Source organism: Eleginops maclovinus, chromosome 1, assembly GCF_036324505.1.
Source record: "Eleginops maclovinus isolate JMC-PN-2008 ecotype Puerto Natales chromosome 1, JC_Emac_rtc_rv5, whole genome shotgun sequence".
NCBI lineage: Eukaryota > Metazoa > Chordata > Actinopteri > Perciformes > Eleginopidae > Eleginops > Eleginops maclovinus.
The window spans coordinates 14,703,106-14,724,313 of NC_086349.1; the positions used below are offsets into that span (position 1 = coordinate 14,703,106).

The window sequence follows — 21,208 nt, forward strand, 5'->3', positions numbered from 1 at the left end:
AAAAAGTAAGTGAGCAGAAAGTAAGAAAAAATACACATTGGTTTTCATTGTGACCTCATTCAGGAGGAAATTCCCAGCGTTTACATGTCGGACTTTCTTCATGTGACGCTTTTGCTAAAAATGTAGGGCTCAGTGAAGTGATAAATAACTCTTTAATTTACCCCCACAGTTGAAAATTAATAAGCAGTTTTTAACATGGTTTATATCAATATAATGTTGTTGTGAGCAGTCATTTCTAATTGGTGACGAATACCGTACAACAAATACATTAAAGTGTCATATAAATCATCCAATCAAATGTTTAAATAGTGTTTCATGACTTACTTAGAACAACTCATGTTGTAGAATTGTTCTATATGATGTAGAAAGTCAATTTATATATAAAATATATTATCACCAAGCCCTAAATAAATGAGGCTGATAAATACTACATGAGATTTTGAATAGTTTGGAGGTCTAGAATATCTTGTGACTTTTTAAAATGACAACATAATCATCATCGTGACAGAGGTGAAGGTTTTCCCAAAATTCCACACCACACCAAGTGTGGAGACTCACTAAATGATAAAGCAATAATTGTGTACAAAAGTGCATGCTCAGAGCCCATAAACTGTGTACCCTGGTGTCTCCTACTGTCAATGGACTTTTGCAAACATACATTGACGTGGATAGAGAGGAATAAAAAAGGAATCTTACTTCAGTATTATTTAATACTTTTACTTCAGGCTAAATTTATGGACATGAACAGTGCAATACATCCAGTTAGACTGGAGATAAATATAATACAAAACACTGAAACCAGTGATATGAAGTTATAATTTAATCAATCAATGCAAAAAAAACACTTGAAATAAACTTCAGCAGTTCACATTTAGCAAAAGGTTAATGCGGGTCAGTGTGCAGTATTAAAATGCCCCCGACAGGGAGCTTCAGTAGTGCGATGCAAAGGGGAATTCACTGATGCACATGAAGACCCTTCAAAGGCATCCTGATTCTGCCACACATAACCGCATTACCAGCAGCTTTGCTTATCTAGGACATTCTCCAGTTACTTTTTCTTTGACTAAGGATGGCTTTAAAGCTCTTTAAAATGCTCTGCTCTCCGTTTCTCTCTTTGCATGGGAAAGTATTTTCATTTTCTGCAGCAAAATACAGGACAAAAAAGGAGTGCCTACTTTACTGAATTTAAATGGTAAACTCAAGATTAACAAATAGTAGGTTGAGATACATCTGTTTATTGGTAGACTTTACCATCTGTTGTGTTTTACAAGCTGTAAATAGACATTTAAGAGGCATGATTAGAACCGGAATTTGCTTTAACACATTTTACCACACAGGGAGAGAAACAGTAAAAGGAACATAGGGCTGTCTTAAGAGGAGCAATGTCAAAGCTTTAAAATGACAAAGCCATCATTTACAATCCATTTATTACTCTCAATGCAAATGATAGTAAATATGACCAGGTTACTGTGCACTGCAACAGCGACAAATAAATACAAATAATAATTACCATGAATAAATTATAACAAGTGCTGAAGAAGGAAATGTGCAATTCACAACAAGCTTACCTGTTCTGAGGTACCTTCACACATTTTGCAATAAGAAAAACAGCTCAATATTATATCAAACTAGCAAGAAACTAATAAAGCAATGATCACAAATAAGATTCATAGCTCAGTTGGGTCCAATAGAGAAAACAGGTTCTTACTTTAACGAGACATTCAAAATATGTTGCATTGCAAATTGCTAAAATTATTGAGATGATTTTCTAGCAGTTAACAGTGAGCAAACATGCTATTATCTACTAACTGCAATTAAGCTTAAAATGTTAAATATAACCAATAAAAAAAAAATCTGCTTTTTAGATCAGTGTGTTCAAATTTGTCTCAGTGATGAAATAATTCCTGGGGTTCAGTTTACAGCCAAGACAGAGAGGTTAGTAATAGTGCCGCTGGTGTAGAAGCCCAGGGAAGTTACTATTCTAAAGCTGCTTTAATGTCGACTGTATGTTTAACTAAGCATCTTGTGACGATCAAAAACTGTCTTGCGCTGTTCCTGGACCTGCTTTTTCCAGCGCTGCTGTGCTCCCTCAACCCGCTCCAGTACTGTGTTTCCTTTGGCCTGGGCACTGTCCACAGGTGGACGCATCTCCTGAACACACAACCACAGAAACAAAGAATTAATAAAAAAACATTCACATTCAACAGAAATGAAAAAAGGCATGTGTCTGATCACATGTGTTGTTTGTTAGAATATATTTAGTTTTAATTACCTCAGAGTCCTCCTCGTTGTGCAGTGGCTGGGTGTAGGCGTCATGTTTGCGAATAAGAGGATCAACCAGCAAAAGGAACAGCATGTAGAGCAGCAATGCACCCACCACAGACAAGTAAATGATGATGGTTACCTGGGACAGACAGAACGGAAAACATTTAAACATAAAAACTTAATTTGATGTTACAATGCTGACAACAATTCCTCACGACAATGCTTTGTGCTCGTCTTCAATAGAATGTTGCAGTTTAATGCTATTATCTGTATTAGTTATCAATTAGTGTGACAACCCTTAAGGTTGTAAAATCCTTAAAATGTTAATAGTAGTTATCATGATATGTAAATTATATGCACACTGCTTCCAAAGTACACCCCCCTGCAGTAAGCTGCTGATACCTTGATGGTGTTGCTGCTTCGTTCCTCGTACTTGCACTCACACAACAGGCAGTAAGCTTCCACGTCGTGGCCAGGCACCGGCATGGGCTCCACTACATGGAGGCAGTTACTGTAAAAAAAAGAAAGAAAAAAAGAGAAAGGATTTAAAGATGGATGTTCTATCTTTATTCATGAGTCTTCACAGGAAACAAATTGATGAATGAAAGTCTAAATAGAACATTTCTCTTACCAATCCTTCTGAGACACATTTCTGTTATATATGTGGCCAGTGATGTTTCGGTATGGCGGGCAGATGCACTTGCAACGGACATCCTCAAAGTTCTGTAATTGTCAAGAAAATTGGGTTAGACTGGGCCCAAATACATTGTTTAATTTTAAGCTCACCTAGCTCACCATCAGCTCTTTTTTCTGAAACAAAACTGAGGTGTTACAAAAACTTATTCCAGCTTGAAAAGCACAAAGAATCTTAATTGACAATATAACATTAATTAAAGATCAAATGTATAAGTCCTGCATGCTTTACAAAGACTTACATGTGATGTACTTATACAGTATTGTTATTGTTGGTTACTTGCTATTAACATGTTATGTAAATGGGAATTATGTTTAATGGAAAAAAACAAGAAAAGATTGGCAAGGCTAAGCCTAATGAGGATCTTTACATTAATAAAATAACAGTTCAAACGATTAAATTAAACATTCAAAAAGTGTTATTCTTTTGTCTTGATATTTACATTACAAATGCATTTAAATGTACTTGTTAGTTTTTCTAACAAATGTTTAGTAGTTAAAACAGGACACTTTGTTCTACACACAGATATACATTACACTAGTGACAGTTTCTGAAAGTATGTATTATTAATATTATGCAACTGCACGTTTTACCTTGCCCTGAACATAAGCAACAGCGTCCAGGAGGAAAAAGGTCAGTACTGCGGGTAGCACAAAGGTGCATCTTCCTCCCCGGCCGGGCCACATTTCCTTGCCGTACTGCAGAATCACCTGCAGAGCTGTCAACAGAAATTCAGCGTTAGCTTTAAGATAGCTAGCCTAGCATGAACAACAACGACAAGAAAGGACTTCACTGCGGTGACAATCAAGCTAAAGACAAGCTTATTATGACACAAAAATAGCAATACATTTAACTTACGTTGTAAAAGTAGCTGGAGATGGTTCTATTGCTATGCATTCACGTAGCTACGCACTAGATGTACAGTATTTAGAAGAAATACATGTTCTTCCTCATTCCGGTTTTGTCGTCATACGTGAGGCAAAAATAAAACCTGCAGCGACTCTGCCCTCTACCGGACACACAAACAAACAGACACATTTAGGAGTTCAATATTGTGGATTTACTCAGTAATTTCACAGAAGAGGAAAGTACTCAGATCCTGTACTTAAGTAAAAGTAGAAATACCACAGTATAGGAATACTTTGTTACAAGTAAAAGTCCTGCATTCAAAAGTTACTCAAGTAAAAGTTTAAAAGTACTGGCGTCAAAATATACTTTTAGTACCAACAATAAAAATACTCATTATGCAGTTTGGTACATTTGAGTAACATATATTATATGTTTTGATTATTATTATCGATGCATTCGTGTGTCTATTAAAGCTGGTAAAGGTGCAGCTAATTTGAATTACTTTGTATAATGCAGGGTTGCTTGTTGATTTACTCCAGGTGTAACTAAAGTCTGATTTAAGTGTGGCTTATATTTCATATCATTAACACAAATCAGCAAGGTAACTAAAAGGATTTGATGAATTTAGTTGTGTAAAAGTACAGTATGTTTGAATACTCAAGTACTAGGAGGCTGTGGCACAGCATAAACCAAAAGAGGCCAATAATAAATACTCATGACAAGTAAAAGTATTGAATTAAAAATGTTTCCACTAAAAGTGTAAAAGTTTTAGCAATATGTACATAGTCAAAGTTTTATTTTGATAGAGCCCAATATCACACATTTTACATTTATCCCAGTGGACTTTACAGTTTGTACAGAATAGGCCAATTTGGTTTGATTATAAGGTCTATACAGCTATAAGGCTACTGTGAACTTTAGAAGAAGTCCAAACTGCATCACATGTATTTTTTTAATGTAAAGACTAACCTTTAACTACATGTGTAAGTGTCAAATAAAAATAGTGAAAAAATAGCATAACTTTAATAAAGAACAAGTATCTCAAATTTTGTAAAGTACAGGGCTTGAGCAAATGTACTTATACATTCCTCCACTGTGCAATACTGCCCACAAACTGATAGTTATTTATTATCATTTATTTAATATAATGTTGTTTAGTCACATTCATGATACCATAACATTAATACTCGGTAGTGTATTAAGCACATGACAAGGGAAAGTGTGACTCATCACAATATTTTCCCATATCTTTCACTCAACACTGTTTTCATGTCAAATCCTGTCTCCCTGGTGGAATCTGAAATGCAAGCCGAAGCTTCTTGACCCAATCAATAGCTCTATTTCCTGGTAATCCCGCTTTCACATCTCTCTGTATAGTAAGATACTCATACCTTTAATAAGCCATAGAAATCAATGGCTTACAAATTCAGTCTGAACCACTTGAGCGTGTGGTCACAGAGATCAATTGAGACCATGTTTATTTCTTTAATGAGCTATGATATCAGTGTGAACAGCACAACACCATCCTCCGTGTAACCTCAATCATGCATCTGACCTTTGATTCAACCATTTTAAACAACTGAAATGCTGCTAACAACATACTTACTGTGTATATATAGAATGGGGTTTTTGGGATTTAAGTTAGCAAAAGGCTGTGAACAGATATCTCAGGTCTAAAACATATTTGTTAATGGAAACAACTATTACTGAAATTCACCCAGGTGATATGTGAAATAGTTGAGGTGATATGTCCACCTTTTCATAAAAGTATGATCCTTTGTAAGCTTGTACAGTTTTGGGTCCTTTACATTTTATATTGTCATTGTCTTGGCCAGAGTATATCCACTATTTATATGAGAAGGAAAGGATTTGAGTCTGAAGTCTGAAGCTCGATGAAAAAAATCCAATATATGCATGATTAATGATTGTTTCCTATAGTTTACTGTAAAATAAATTTGGTACCAAGCTTACATGAAGGATTCTGCAGTTTCAACTATGTCATTTCTATGTAAAATGTACACATATTAAAAAGAAAACTTAAACATTAGCTGAACTATTAGTATCATACTATGAGGAATAAGTCACTGAAACCCCTTAACAAGCACATTGTTTGTGCACAAGCCTGTTCTTAAAGCCATATATGTTGTATCACAAATTAGCTCATAAGATCTCTTCAGTTAGATACTTATATGAGCCCTTTACCTGTATTCCAGTTTCTCAGTCCTGTCATTGTTAGCCACTAAGTTCTCCATCCTCTCTGATGCATGGCTGCCCTTTACACCCTTAGGCCAATTACGGCACAATGACAGTGGCCAGAGATCAGGGACAGGTCTTATTATCGCTTCAGAGCTAAAGATGAAGAGGAAAAAGAGGTTTCCTTTCCTTTATAGGTAAATGTAACAAATATTATTCATTTGAGAAATAAAATAAATCTAGTTACATTATGTAAAATGGTTAATCAGCTCGAAACAAAGCTGTAATTGATGCAGACGGATAGAAATGTTTTGGCAAACTATATGGGCTGTGGACTGCTTACACAAGCAGACTATAAAACAGCAAAGAAAATAATCCATAATTGAAACACTGCAAAGAAATCCACCTATGTTAAGTTGTCTTATTTGTCAAGATAGCCTATGTCATTTTCTGAATTAAATTATTCAAGGCATTCATTTTCATTGGAATGAAAACAGTGGACAGTTTGCCCACTAGGAGATGCTATAAGGCCCAAGGCAAAGCAAACCTAATCCAAACTAGCACATTGATATTGTATTGTATTAACGTGTTACATTTTGTTAATGCAACCCATTTACAGTGCCTTAACCATAATGATTGTTTTAAATGTAAAACAGCTACACTGCGAGAGTTATTTACAGTATAACTGTTATTATAGTTGTGGTTTACAGTATGATACTATTCCTAAGCATGATACCGGTTCTGATTTATAGTATGATTCTCTAATTGTTTTAATTAGTGTGATTAAAACAGATATTCTTTTGGCAACAAATTCAAATAGTGCACTGAGTGAAGGGAGGAGTATTTAGTTGGTTCCAATTTAAGATGCACCTTTAGTCCCACCCAGCCAGAAACTTTGCAGGTTACAGTACTCAATAACAAATGTGTGATTATTTAAAATAAAAGAATGACTCAAATATACGGACGAGAAATACATCATGACTAGTTCAAAGACTACACTAGACATAGAATATTTCAAATGATCCACAAAACAACTCAAAACTATACTTAACATGTTGTGAAATCTACAGGTGGCTCTACATGAAGAGCACAATTTAAAAAATCCTTATTATAAACTAAATTGCATTAATGGCCGATCTGCAGAATTACAGAACACTAAGAGGCTGAACAGCTTTGTTGTTGATCTATACAGCAGCTTAAATTGTTTGTGCAAGATGATACCAGTCTCTGTCCTTATTCTCTCACTTTCAATACAGCCCTCAACCTTTCAGTATTGTTCTTTGTGACCTTTATCACATCATCTGCAGTGTCTTTTTGCTCTCCTCCCTTCCTCTGTATCTTGTTTTCGTAGAGAACACTGTTTGAATAACAAGACAATCTCGGTTAAGTGTAAACTCTCCTCTCCTCTCGGCCGAGGTGATGCATTGTGGGCAGCAGGACTATTCTAATAGACACACATGGTAATTACAGTAGTGGGAGGCAGCAGACAGTGGTGGTCCAGGGACAGCACAAAACTATAAATCACAACTCCTGGTTCCGCCCTCTTGAGCGTAGCCGATTACGCTCAACCAAAAAGCAATTCTGCCAACATGTGTTTGCACATTTGTCTTCATCAGCTGCTGGCTTGTTTTGGGACCCTGTGACTGGATTTTTTTCTCCCGCGGTTATCAAACACGGACTACTTCACAAGTGTTTGAGACAAAATCCACTATATCAGGCTCAACAATTAGCCGCAGTTGAGATGTAGCAAAAGCAGCAACATGAAACGTTAAAGAGGTTACTTTGTTTACTTATATATTACAATGGCGTGAACAACATCTATTAAAAAAATACTTTAAAAATATCAAATCTGGAACCTTCACCTTAGATACAAGCTTTTTAAAGTGAGATTCTTCCAGGAGAAGTGTTTAAGTCAAAGAGGTGGCAATAGCAAAGGTGTTAGAAAAGTAGGCAGTGATGGTGATTCAGAGTACAGTGTGTGTCCTCTCTGGCTTTATCCATACAGACAGCTGCCTGTCAGCCAGCTGAGCCCATGCAGGGTGGAGGTGTGTGCTGAGGAGCTGGTGTCAGCAAGGTGAGAGCAGAGCCCAGCTACGCTGAGCCGAGCTGAAATGGATGCAGAGGAGAGAGTGTCTCCTGCCTCTGAGGGACACAGATTTCCAGCAAGGAAACAGACTGCTGGAGCAGGAGACTCAGCCAGACAGAACATGAAAGCCAAGAGCGACCATGACACTTGATGGACACAAATGCAGGGAGAGAAGCTGCCTCCTCTTCCTCCCTTTTTCCCCCATGCTTGCTGTTCCTCTCTTTCAGCAGCCATGCACAGAAACAAGACCCTTAAAGAAAGGGGAAAAGGGGATGAGAGATGAAGCTTGAATTGCAGCAGCTCCGAGTTGAACCTTAGCCCCCTGTAATGTGTGGTCTTTGATGTTGCCCAAGATGTTTAGAGAGATGCAGGGAAGCTTCAAAGAGAGCTATAGGCCAATCATTGAATTGTGGCATGTTGTTAGGAGTAAAAAAACGTTAGCTGCCAGAAATCCACATGCATCCTTCAACAAAGACCAGGGGTCAGGCAAGAAGACAGCTGAAAACAATAGCGAGAAATGAAAGGTGACATGAATTGAAAGGTAGATAAATAGCTGCAGGGGAGGAAGGAAGTTTGTTGTTGGTATAAAAGGATGCGATGGAGGCTTTGGTCTCGGAAAAGCTGCCAGTTGGTTTAACAAGGCTTGTCAGGCCAGTCAATAGATTGTCAGCCATTGATGTCCACATCTCAGTAACACCAGAGCCCAGTGTATGACCGATTTATACATGCTGCGATGCAAAGAATCCTTAAAGACAGCAAGCAAAACAAAAGAGCTGCATGTTTGTTACGTATGTCCCATCAAACAGATTCATATAGAAATCAAATGTGGCTCTTCTTTCTGTGAGCTGGCTCAAGAGAAAATAAGGGGAAACAGGCTAAGCGGTCAGAGGTCACAAGAGTCAGAGGGTTGTCTGACAAAATAATGACAGATTAGATAAATGTTGTAAAGTCTTATCCTTCTGAGAGGGACCTCTCACACAGTTTCTCCTGTCAATTGTTTAGAAGGGGGTTGTTAATGTGTTAGAGGGGCTTTCCCTTAATGTGATGGTGATGAGTCGCAGGGATCTACTTTTCCCCTCTCACCCTATCTGCAGTGATTCCCTTGTTGTGGCAGTTTGATATCCACCTGCCCCAGCTGTGGGCCACATCTGCAGGCGTGATTAGTTTCGTCTGCAGGGGCCTCCTCCTCCAAATGCTGCTGTGACTCACCTTCCACTGTTTTGGCATTTACTCAAATCTGACCTGGCAGCTCAGTGGTGTGCCACAATGGACCTGCCCCCAGCACTTTCACAAACAAACCTAAACAATAGCATACTTAAGACAAAGCTACTTTAGTACACACAGTGGAAAGAAAAACAGGTAGGCCTAACCATCTTTTTCAAGGGAAATACTGTAAGGTGCTTTGTCTCTCTCTAAGTTCACAAGTGGCTTGCGGTGAATCAGATGTAAACAGGGCGAATCTGAGACCAAACTTGTCATCTCACAGCTTCTGAAATCAATAAAGCTCCATGTTCTCACTCTAATCGCAACACATGTGTGGAGTGAGCTTGGGCTGACTGGGCCTGTGAAAGAGGCAGGGAAGCAGAAAGAGAAGGAAAGGAGGCACAGAGACAAAAAGAACAGACCAAAGGATAAAAAGGAGACACCTGCCACATAATAAATGAGCTATCAAATGAGAGGCTGACGTTTAGGAGTTTAATTTAATTTGGATTAAAAAAATAGTAATTCCAACATTTCTTTTCTGTGCAGGATTTTGGACACCTGCCTTCCTCACTATTAGAGATGAAGTGCCACACATTTTCTTTGTTGGGCTCACAGCATTGAATAATTTCATCAAGAAATTTCACCAACAATGTATCTTCACAAAAATAATGTCCCGAAAGAGTTTTCTTTAGGACGATGACATGCTGCTGTCTTCTTTCAAAGCTGTAAACGCTACATATATTTTAGGCAGCACAAACATCAATATATTCAGATATCTTAAAACGTAGGCTAATAAAACCAACTGCTATCTGCATGGCAATATATATAATAGAATATAAAAATATATATGATATATGTGTATATATATTATTTTTTTTATACGGGTGCTACCAAAACAATTCCAGAGGCATTGCACCTCTATAATATTTTTATGATGGACAGTTAAAAAAAGCGAAATCAATTTTGTTACAGACATATAGAGCCTTAAAAGGGAGCGGGTTACAGAGGTATTGTGTAAGCTCGACTCAACACCCCTAAGATTTTTCTCAGATTTCATGCAGCTTCCTCGAAGCCACAAAATGATGGATTGAGCTATGTAAATAAAATTGGTGGACTTTCCCTTAAAGGGAGAGTTCCTGTGTAGCCTGTGCTCTACAATGCTTCACTGCCACACCTATATAACACACGTGTTGCTTTATTGTGCAAACACCCTGAGTGTATTTTACAAGTATTTAAACATATTTCTTTGAACCAAATTAAATCTTATAATTTCTACCACTGCTTTGCACCTAGTAAATGTATCTTGCACTGTCTCTGGACTTAACTGACTTTATTAATAGGCTCTCCCTTGAAAAAGAATGAAAAGGCTTTTTAACAGACCTGAGTAAAGCAAGAAACAGGGAAGGAAGAGGGTAAAGACAGAAAAGCAGGAGGAGGTGGGGTTAGAGGGAGACGCTCCACTGCCTGGCTGACAAACACAGGGTCCCTCCAGAGCCAGGCAGATGAGAAGGAGAGGAGGAGAAAGGGAGAGGGGTGAGAAAAAGGAGGGGAGTTTGATGTGGGCAGTCAACCCCACCATCCTCCAACAGCCCTCCTCCCTTCCTCCACCCCACAGCAGAAAATCTATGCCTGCTTTCTTAGTATTCCTCCCATCTCTTGTGAAGGCTCTGCGGAGTGGAGAGCAGACAAGTGGACTGCTAGTGAGGCCCTGGCCAGCCGTGTGTGATGCTGGGAGTTTTTTTCCCTTCTTCCTTTTTAGGATGGGGTGTTTGCTCAGGGCTGACAGGACAGACAGAGTGCCCAGCCCCTTGAAAACCTCCACCAGGGACCTGAACTGGACACATCCTCCCCGTTCACGTCCTTTTCCTCTCCCCTCCCTTTAACACAAAAAACCTGTAGATCAATGGGTGTACTGTATGGTTCGCCTATTATCAGGTTGGACATAAGAGTACTGATGACCAGTTGACCACTGTGCTGAAAACAACCAGAGCAATATTGAATGTTTTTTTTCTTCGTTTAATTGTATTTGTTCTGCAGTCTTTGTAGGGTCAGTGTGTCAGCCTGGCTCCACAATTATTTTAATATTTACCACGATCACAATTTAATATAATTTGACCAGCTTCGATATTGAGGTTAAAAGGCATGCTCTGCTCATGCCAACAACTGACAACAGACCGCCAACAGCTTGCAGTCAAGAAATGTTGGCTGAGACAACAGACGACAGAGAGCAGACCGTTGTGTCGGCCCACCGGATTTCAATGTTTAATTTTGTATTCCTTTTCCTTCACCACCATACTAAGAAGGCCCAATTCTCAGTCATTGGATCACATGATGCAGGAACTGTTAAAAAAAAAGAAAATTGACTTGAAAGAAATGACTGTACTTTCATCACAATATTGAAATCAAATTTAAAAGCACTAACATCCAATGAAAAATGTACTTGTCAAGTAGTAAAACAACACAGCATTGATTGCAAGTCGCTGGGTCACAGGTTATGGAAGCTATTGAAAAAGTCCAGGAGTGTTGAAAAAATAATAAAATAAAAGGTAGACTAAAATCCCATAAAAAATAGGTATCCTACTTGTCTCGTAAGAGGTTGCCACTTGAGGCGATTTTTGCACGCTATGGAAGAGCGTAGCAAACACCTTAATCCACCCTCACATTTGTCAGACTAAACAAAATGTCCATCTCTCTGCACAACAATAACTCTGACTAAGAGAAAGTTGCAGAAAGTAATGGAATTCCTATTCCATGCAAATCTGAAGCTTTATATGATTGCATTTTTTATACAACAATGATATTTATGGAAAACGATTCCCGTTATATCGACAGTTGATCCAAAAATACTTAGTATGATCATATTATAAATTAAGCTGAATTCAATTTGCAGATCATGTGCTTAAAAAATGTTTGAACTCCTAACCTACAGCTGATCGTTTAGGAAGTACAAGTTATGACAAAAAGTTAACTTTGTGATTAAGGTCAATGTATCCTTAGCTTTATGTACCTGTATTACGGGTAACTGAAAGCAAACCATGTGTGCCCAGTTAACCTTCACTGGATAAATAAAGGTTAAAAAGGTAAATAATGTTAGTGCTCTACCAAACAGTTGTCCTTAGTGAATACATAATCTTGAACTGCATTTTAACACAGTTAACCAAAGTTTCCTGAGAGAAAATGACAGTGTTACTGATCACCTGTGTACCTATAATCCCCAATACCACTGCTGCACAATGACTGCTAAACCTCAGACACACAAGGCTTTGTTGTCCTTAACATCCTCCTCCAAAGTACCCCGTTTCTCTGTCACCTTGAGCCTGGTTCGTCATGCTTGTGTGATCGCTCTAAAGGTCACAGCTTGTAGCTACTGTCATTAGCTGTCACTCTCCGACACTTCCTCCCGCTCCCTGTCTCTCTTCTCCTTAAAGTCGCTATCTGTCACGGGCTTCTTTCTTCTCTGCAACACAGATCAAAGTCCCATCTTTAGCTGGACTTTGAAGGTTAAAAAAAGTGAGAAGCGATCCCAAAGCAAAATGAGCCTGCTATGTGTCGCAGTGAATGTGTGCTCTGATGTGCATTCAAGAGACAACTTGATCAAGGTGGCTCTTCTTCAACAACAGTTTCTTTAGGTGTTTCAGCGTATCAGACACTATGCCTGTTGCAATTACCGATGTGCTTGTGGCATAAAGCCTACGGCTATCTGAAAATCCACTGCCTGAGGGAAGAGGAGCAGAAGAAATGTGTTTTTCAGCACTTCAACAGTAGTTAATCAAGGTCTAATATTTGGAATAACCGTTCGAGAATAAATTGATTGTAATTTTCATCAGGGACAGGGAGAACAACAACACACTACTGTTCTCTGAATACAAACGCAAGGTTTAATAAATTAAATTCCGCTTAAGCACGCCTTTAAATGGAAATACTACTGACCATATGAAACAGCAACAATGCCGAGGTGTCTTACATTCCGCCACACACACTGTGACCACGTGTGGTTAATTGAAACATGTTTGAGTGAGAGGAAGGAGAGGAGGAGAATAAGTAAAGAGACAGCAAACACAGGTGTGGCGTTTTATCTGTTGGGGAGGTGAGGGGTAATCACGGCAAATTTTAATCAGTTCAGATCAATTATTCATGGTCAGGGGCCTAGCGAGCTGATTTCCAAAATGCCCCTTCTCTCTTTCTCTCTGACAGCCCTGTATGAATTATTCAAACTGCATTTACACAAAGAACTCCATCTCTGATACCTGATCAGTCAGTTAGAAACATTATGCAATGGAGAATGTCAATTAGAAATGGGAAAATTGGTCTCCTGGTATGTATGAAATACAAAGGAAAACAAAGCCACATAACACACTATAAAAAATATTAAACAAAACCCAAACTTCAAGGTCTTGGGAGATTATTCTTCACAGAGAGAGGAGTTCTCAGCTTTAATGGGTTTAACCAAAGTCAATATGGTCCTTGTGCAGTGTGTCCACTATGCATCCATCAGTTTATCTATTCCCTAAGTGAACTCCAACTATAATGTGGACTTCATCAGACCGGGGACTCAACCCTGCTCCATGATCAAGTGTTAATCATTTCCTTTGCAACTGTCTCCTCCTACTCCATCCAAAACAGTTCTTCAGCCTAATCAGAATGATGCTGCAGCCTCATTTTCATCCTAACCAAATCACCCTTCTTTTTACAGTTTATTCAGAGACTGCCGCAGGCTGTTTGTAGATAGATTAAAATCCAGTTGCTGGTCTAAAGCCCACACTGTACCTCAAGGCCAGGGCTGTATGCACTGATCACTGCCAGACATTTAGTTCGCCTTTCCCTCTTCATTTTTCCACATGGTCACCAGTCTCCCCTGCTTGGTCCCAGAAGATAGAATGACCTTCCCTCTCTGGTCTGAAAAGCAGAGCCACACCCCATCGTCCATCATTTACTGATATCCCTTTTTCATGCATCCCCACTGAATCACTTTTTTGTGCTTTATCTCACTTCTTAGGTCTTTATTTTGTTTTCGACTTTCCCTAACAGACTCTCAAAGTATATTGTCTCTTCAAGTTAGACAGTACTGTCAGGGTAGAGTGGTCCTCATTGCTTCTTTCATTATTAATTGACGTCAGAAAAAGAATTTTGCGCTGGATTAGCCAAAGCTTATAAGTGAAAGAAAACCAAACTACAGTCATGAAAGCAGTTCAATGAAGTTGTCATTTAAAGAGCATGGACAGAAACAGTGACAATGCTTAACTCACTGATGTTAATCATAGATTATGTTTAACAGTTCACCCTCTTACTTGAGCTTGTTAGCATAAAATCTGCTATTTAGTACAAAACACAAAGTACATCTGAGTCTGATAGGAAAGTCGTTTGTTTGCAAGTTTTTAGTCATAAACCTTCAGGGATAATCTTAAACTAGAACAATACATCCTTAGGTAGACGTGAATATCTTAACTAAAATTCCTGGTAATCAACCCAATAGTTAAGTGTCAAATTCATGGTAGGCTAGGGTCACCATGTCAGTAATATGCATCATCTCAAAAAATAAGATGATGTTTGTAAAGTATTAGACCGACGAACTAACAGAGATGCATTGCCATCCATTAAACAAATCAGTTAGAATGGCTATGTTCACTGTAAAGAAAATGTTGGCTTAATTACAGTGTACTTTTTGAGGACATGCTGCCTCAAAAGTCAGTCTGGGAGCTTACAAGGACAGAGTAAGAAGAGGGATGAGTGTACGGGAAAGAAGGTGTGGTCAGGAAGGAAAAGGCAGATAAATAGACAGCAGGAGAAATGAGAAAGTGTAATTCTTGCTCGTCACAATTTATCATTCTGTGCCTGACAGCCACCAACCATAAGTCACCAAATAATCACTCTAAATAATTCAGAAGGATCTCTTGTGTCCTCCTTTCCCCTCTGCCTGCCCTTGTAATGCAGTCCCATGACACAGGGTCAAAACGTATGCCCATTGACACCCATCATAAATGCAGTTTGACCAGACCAGGTTTGACTGGACTGACGATTGCTGCAGTGTGTGACAACAGGTTAGAGGGAGGACTGGAGGGAAAAGCACTGTTTCTTAGCAATTCTGCATGTCACCGGCTAAATTTAGAGGCTATTGCAATTTATATCTCCATGGGAACTTTCCATTACAATCACCAATACAGATTTCCCTGCTGTATCCCCACATTCCAAAAATATTCTCCTGTACTGTTGAGACTGCTTTATGTTTCTGTATTTTTGATTTTCTACCTATTTCATAGACAAACAAGACAGCAGATTAATGCCAATTTGGCAGTGGATATGCATTCTGCAGGATATAAAGACATAGCAGATAGGAAGGTAAACGTTCTATGGGTGGTATTAGAAAAACAAATTCTTGACATCGTCATTTTTAGCCAAAAATACATTGGGACTCTTAATGATAATGAAAAAAGACTTGTGAGGTATATTCTGTAGCGATGTTTGTGAAGATGATGAAGAAGTCTCCGGAGACACCAGCTTGTATATAATAAGGTTTATTACAAACAGCATAGTATCATACACCAACACGGGCAATACGAGGTTCCCAGAGCCAATTGTGGAAGTCCCCCAAACTCTCTTTGTGAATGCAATTTATAGGAGGAATGTGTGTACGTGTCCAATGCGTGTGTGCTCACATGAGGTGATCAATAACAATGTGTGCCCCACTAAAGTGACATGTATATGTTCATGGGGGCCCCCTGACGTATTCCAGATGTTGTTATGCAACATCCTATGGCACCCCATTCTCCCTGAACAACATCTTCTCTGCACTCTCTATGACGTCAGAGAGTAACTAACTGTATATATGAACCGGTTTAACTAACTGTATATATGAACAGATTTAATACACCACACTTGATCATAACTGAAAGAGATTATGAGGCAAATAAATGTATCATTTTTCATACAGCATGTGTCTTGGTAGGGATAGCTGGCCAGTCATTCATCCTCGTCATGTTGCTGTCAGAGCCCCGCTGCATACGAGTGATGACCACCCTTGTCAGACCAACCGCTGTCTGTCTCCCTCTGAATGATAGAAATGTAGAGTATGTCTGTACTGAAGGACGGATCAATTTCTTTCACACTAACCTCTATGTATGCTTTTCCCTTGTCATACATTGAAAGTCACTGTAATCTCTTATCCCCTGAAATAAAAGATTTTGATGTTTCTCTTTCTATTACTATCTGACTCTTAATCCCCGCTTTTCATACATCGGTAGGGTTTTCGCTCTGACATCTGTCCCTGATGTGTGTCACTTCTCGACCTTTTCTCTGTGTGTGTGTGTCCATCATCTCTTTTGTCTGTGACTGCTGGCTTGGGTGATCATGTGTGTGGCGTGCATTTATTTCAAAACGTGGCACAGGAGGGGATTGCCACTAACTTGGGGATGCTCTGAAAATGTCATTGTTTGGTTCTGCTCTGCTTTCTGACGCAGTTTATACAACAGCGATTATTTTTCTTCCCAAGCGTGGCCTTCTGCTTTGTCTGCCTGGAATCAGGAATGATAAATAAGTGGTAATGGGAGTGAATGGGAGGGGAAGTCAGCCAACGTCTTTCTGTCATCACTTTAGAAGGTTGCGACCCTAAAGCACGGTGGCACAGAGCTGCTAAATTATTCAGGCTGTGTCTCAAGCCCCGATCTCTGGAGAAGACGGGCCTGTGATTGCTTGGAGCGGATTGACTGACATTTGCACATGAAAATCGCCTCTGTTTCCCCCAAACACCCATTCTGCTCAAAGGAAACATTAGAGGGACCCTGGTTCTCTGCAATGGGGGCTAGCGCTGTGGTAGGTAGCTCTGGGTTTTGGGAGTGTTAGTGGTAGAGGAAGCATCGCTTTTTAAACATGCGGCTCAGCAGTGAACACTCAAAAACAAACTAGGGGAAAAGTTGTGCCATGAGGGGGAATTACGGTAAATAGTTTTTCCTAAAAGTGTCAATATAATTGAGCATTAAACGTGACTTTAAATTTGAGTGGCAGAGCAGGAGCTAGGGGACTAACTCACTCATAAATCATCTTTCTGAGTGGGGTCAAGGGCCATTTGACTGAGACATGGGCAGAAATCTGATTTTGTTAATGGGAATATTTTTTCACAAATAATGCAATAATACATTGTGCATATCCCAGCATATTTATTGATTAAATGCCAGCATTCTGTGTACACAAAAGTCGAGTTTGCTAGGATTAATGAAAAAAGTAAGAATCAATGTGTTTCCAAAAGGCCATGCCATGCTATCTGAGTGTGTGATCGAATATCTCTATAATGATGCATTACACTTTACTGGGTTTATTCGTGCTGCAAGGCCAGAACAAAAACCAAAGCATTTTTGTAATTGCAAATTGAGGTTTGTTTCATTATTATTTATCATCATATATCTTCAGTAGATTGTAACCAAAACAGTCTATACAATCCAAGTTGTTAATTGTTATTTGGCCAATTTAAGCTTGAGAGCTTTTGATTAATCAGACTCCTTCCAGAGAGCAGTTTAAAGTGAGCGAGCAAGAGACTGTGTGTGTTTGAGGGAGGAGAGTGAGAACATCCCTCTGTATGCTGGACCATGTCTCTGAGCTGAAGGCGTGCGTAGCTGGGGTGAGGGGTGGGGGGAGGCGGGGATGGAGAAGTGCAGGGGATAACTGGCCCTGCTGGGAGGGAGGAGGGGGAGGAGAACACGGCTAAAGAGAGGGAGGGTGGGAGAAAAGGAGACGTAGAGGGTGGAGCATCGGACAGATGACAAATTGTGATTAATAAATGTGGTTCAGGACAGCAGTGTGGAGGGTTGTTATTAATAGAGAGAATTAGAGTGGCTGTGCAACTCAATCTGCACACTGTCAGTCTGCATCAGGCCCCATAATCAGAGCCTAATGAAACAGCACAGCACCAGGATGTAGACACATCCACACCCGTGCACTCTGCGTACAAATGTACTGTACAGTAAACACACCAGCTCAGGGAAGTCAGAGAGGAAATAATACATTTCATATCAGGGCGCAAGAACAATGTAACAATAAACACATGGACTAGTAGGCCTGAATAAAACATTTTTATATTTAGATTATCTTGCCTGAAATATGACATATTGAAGACCTCCATTAAGTTTCCTTTTACTCCATGATTATCCTATGAGCAGCCTTTTTTTTAAGGCTCATCCCAAATACAACACAACACATCTACCTTCTCATGTTACTGTTCATGTACAGACATCTCTGTAAATGCAGTAATGTGGATTTTCTTTATCTCGAGTATACAGTTCTCGTGGATTCCCTGGTTTTAAAATTGTCCCAAATCACCTTTATATATCTCTAATGACCTCTAAATTGATTTACAAGAGAGTTATCTCTTACGGCAAATAAGGAGAGCTTGATAGCCGGATTCCTGTCAGTGTTAACTGTGGAAGACGTGAGTAGTAGTCTCCTGGGAGTGACGGCCCTCCGGCAGCTACGTGCCTCTTGGGGACAATATGTCATCATCCCTCAGAGCTGATGCTCAGTATGTGTTGGTCACACTTCCTGCGCTGGTGTGGATTATGTGACAGTACCACCATCTCAAAACAAAACACAATATGTCACCTATGCCTTATGTATCACTGACTTCAATTTTCCACTACTCTGTTTAAAAGAAATATTTGGATTGTTTTGTGCCATACAATTCATAAATGAACATATAGTGTTATTTGAATGCTTCTTGTAATAGCCTGATTGAAGAATTAGTATGGCGTTAAGGAAACTTGTAGACAAACCAGCCACAGCAGAAAAGAATTACAACATGAGTAATGTTTCCATAAATAAGATCCACCTCCTCTTTTGTTTACAAAGAACGGAAGAGAGAAAGGATAGGGCTCAAATTATGCAGACGTGTGCACAAAAGACAGAGATTTATTCTTGGTGTATCATAATATATGAAATTAATTATTAAACAAAGTAATTATTCAAACAGCCCAGTACTGATTCACCGGTGGCCCTTTTTCTATTGGTGACAGTGGAGAGTGTGTGAGTCAAAGGGAAGTCAGAGTAAGTGACATGATAAAGCAATTGCCCTGAATAAAAAAAAAAAGACACATCTCATCAACATAATGTATGATGTTCAAATTTTAGGTGAGTATGAATACTAAGGGGAACAAATCAAGAAGAGAATAGGGAGAGGGGGAGACAGACAGCTGAAAGACATGTGCATATTTCAATATTAATCACCTCAGTAATATTTTAACAGGCTTTAAAAATCCAATCCTGAGCATATTGCCTCTGACTGGCAATGATTATCTGCCCCGTGCTGCTTAGGGCCTCTGAGCACTGTTCAAGCGGGCCAGACTGACTGACCCTGCAAACTGGGACTGACACAGCATTTAACTCCCCCCAGCGCTGCTCAGTTGTACCAACATTTACCAATGGAAATATCCCAGGCCATCACTACCGCACCTTCAATGCCCTCACCTCAGTGATAATCCGCCTTTTCTTGTCCAGTGCGATCAGGTCAATGATCCCTACATGGCCAGACAGTGGTCATCATATCTGAGGAAAGAGAGGTTGAGGAGGTGGTGGTTGATAAAAAAAAAAAGAGTGTCATCAATACTGTATGTAGACCTATTCCACTTTAACCCCAATGCTTTGGTAATTAAACTTTAAATTTGCAGATTTGCCACTGTGCCTGTCTGACAGGTGACACAAAAGTCTCAGAAAAATTGAATTTTAGCTAGAATTCTTTCCAACATAGCTTATGTCAGTGCCCATGGCATCACATTGATACAAAAATACAAAACATGGCTTTCCATTAGTAATAGTGCAAAAAATGTGTTCAACATATTCCAAACTTGCATATGTCTATGTGCCACATGCGTTTTTGTGTGTGTCTCAGAGTGCAGACAGTGTATGTGTTTGTGTGTAAGGTTTTAGGTAAAGGAAAAAGAGCAGCACACTGTGTGGAGCAGGGTGTCTCACTAATGAGGTTTATAGCTGTGGGATGCGAGTCACACACACAGACAATGGTCTGGGGAACATTTAGTGTCTCCTCTCCATTCCTCACACATCATGCTGAGGCATCTTTTACTTAGTCACCGTCCTCTCTCTTCCCTTCCCTGGTGCACCGAGGATGAAAACATCTGCCCTTGTTTGCAACACTTTATCAAACATTTTATCATGCTCAGAGTTTGCAATTCTAACAACAGGTGAATGTCAGGCTAACAAGACATCGATGGGAGGCGTCAGTGAAGTCTGCATTTGTATCCGTTTGAATTTAAATAAATGTTTGATTGGGGCTCACAAATAATGGTAATAATAATGATTTGGAAATGAAAAAAAGTAGGGGTTTTTTAGTTGTCACTATAAGTTACCAATACATGTACTTATCCATATTCGTTCTATCTGTGGAATACAGTTCTTTATTAGACACAAAGGAGAAAAGAAATGCTGGTATCGTGGGGGGAGAAAGCCAGAGAGGGAGAGGGAGTAAGAAAGAGAGAGAGCGAAAGAGAGAGCGAGATCTAACAGGTGTCGAGGAGGACTGCCCATGGACAAACACGGCGATAAGCGATACAGTCACAGCCACTCTGGAGGAGAGCGTCAGGTTGCCGAACCTTATTTGGAATATCGTCAAAAAAGTGTTTGGTCCAGTTTTCCTATTCTGGACTTCTTTTCCTCTAAAGTAAGTGCCAATTAAACTCCATCTCTTCGTCCCTACCTGGAAAGAAAGGAGGGGATTAAGCGCTGATTAAGAGGCACTCGTCACTTTCTTGGCATCTCCTGCGCGCTCCACTCGGCACTCCAGCGGTGCAAAGTCCTTCAGTTTTTTTTGGTGGGACGCAGACTGACGAGACGCAAAGCGAATGTTATACTCTAACATTCTTTTTTTTTTTTTATCATTATGAGTAAATGGTGAGTTATCTTTGTAATTTTTTTTCCTGTTTCTT

General features: G+C 39.4%; 1 protein-coding gene across 1 annotated transcript; it reads right to left on the reverse strand.

The window, feature by feature from the left end:
- Window positions 1-701: 701 nt before the first annotated feature.
- On the reverse strand, window positions 702-3,968 carry tmem9 (transmembrane protein 9). Its single transcript, XM_063893897.1, has 6 exons — window positions 3,818-3,968; window positions 3,553-3,677; window positions 2,897-2,988; window positions 2,668-2,776; window positions 2,273-2,404; window positions 702-2,151 (listed from the first exon to the last, which is right to left on the reverse strand). The coding sequence occupies exons 2-6, from the start codon at window positions 3,643-3,645 to the stop codon at window positions 2,011-2,013; spliced, it is 567 nt and encodes a 188-aa protein (XP_063749967.1). The 5' UTR covers window positions 3,646-3,677; window positions 3,818-3,968; the 3' UTR covers window positions 702-2,010.
- Between the last annotated feature and the right edge of the window lie 17,240 nt (window positions 3,969-21,208).

What these genes read in the sequence shown, in the direction of transcription:
- tmem9 (XM_063893897.1), bottom strand. Translation starts at nt 3,645, where the DNA reads ATGTGGCCCGGCCGGGGAGGAAGATGCACCTTTGTGCTACCCGCAGTA. An exon ending in AATGTGTCTCAGAAGGATTG is followed by an intron (nt 2,777 to 2,896) that starts GTAAGAGAAATG and finishes TTTTTTTTACAG; the next exon opens with TAACTGCCTCCATGTAGTGG. An exon ending in GAAGCAGCAACACCATCAAG is followed by an intron (nt 2,405 to 2,667) that starts GTATCAGCAGCT and finishes TGTCTGTCCCAG; the next exon opens with GTAACCATCATCATTTACTT.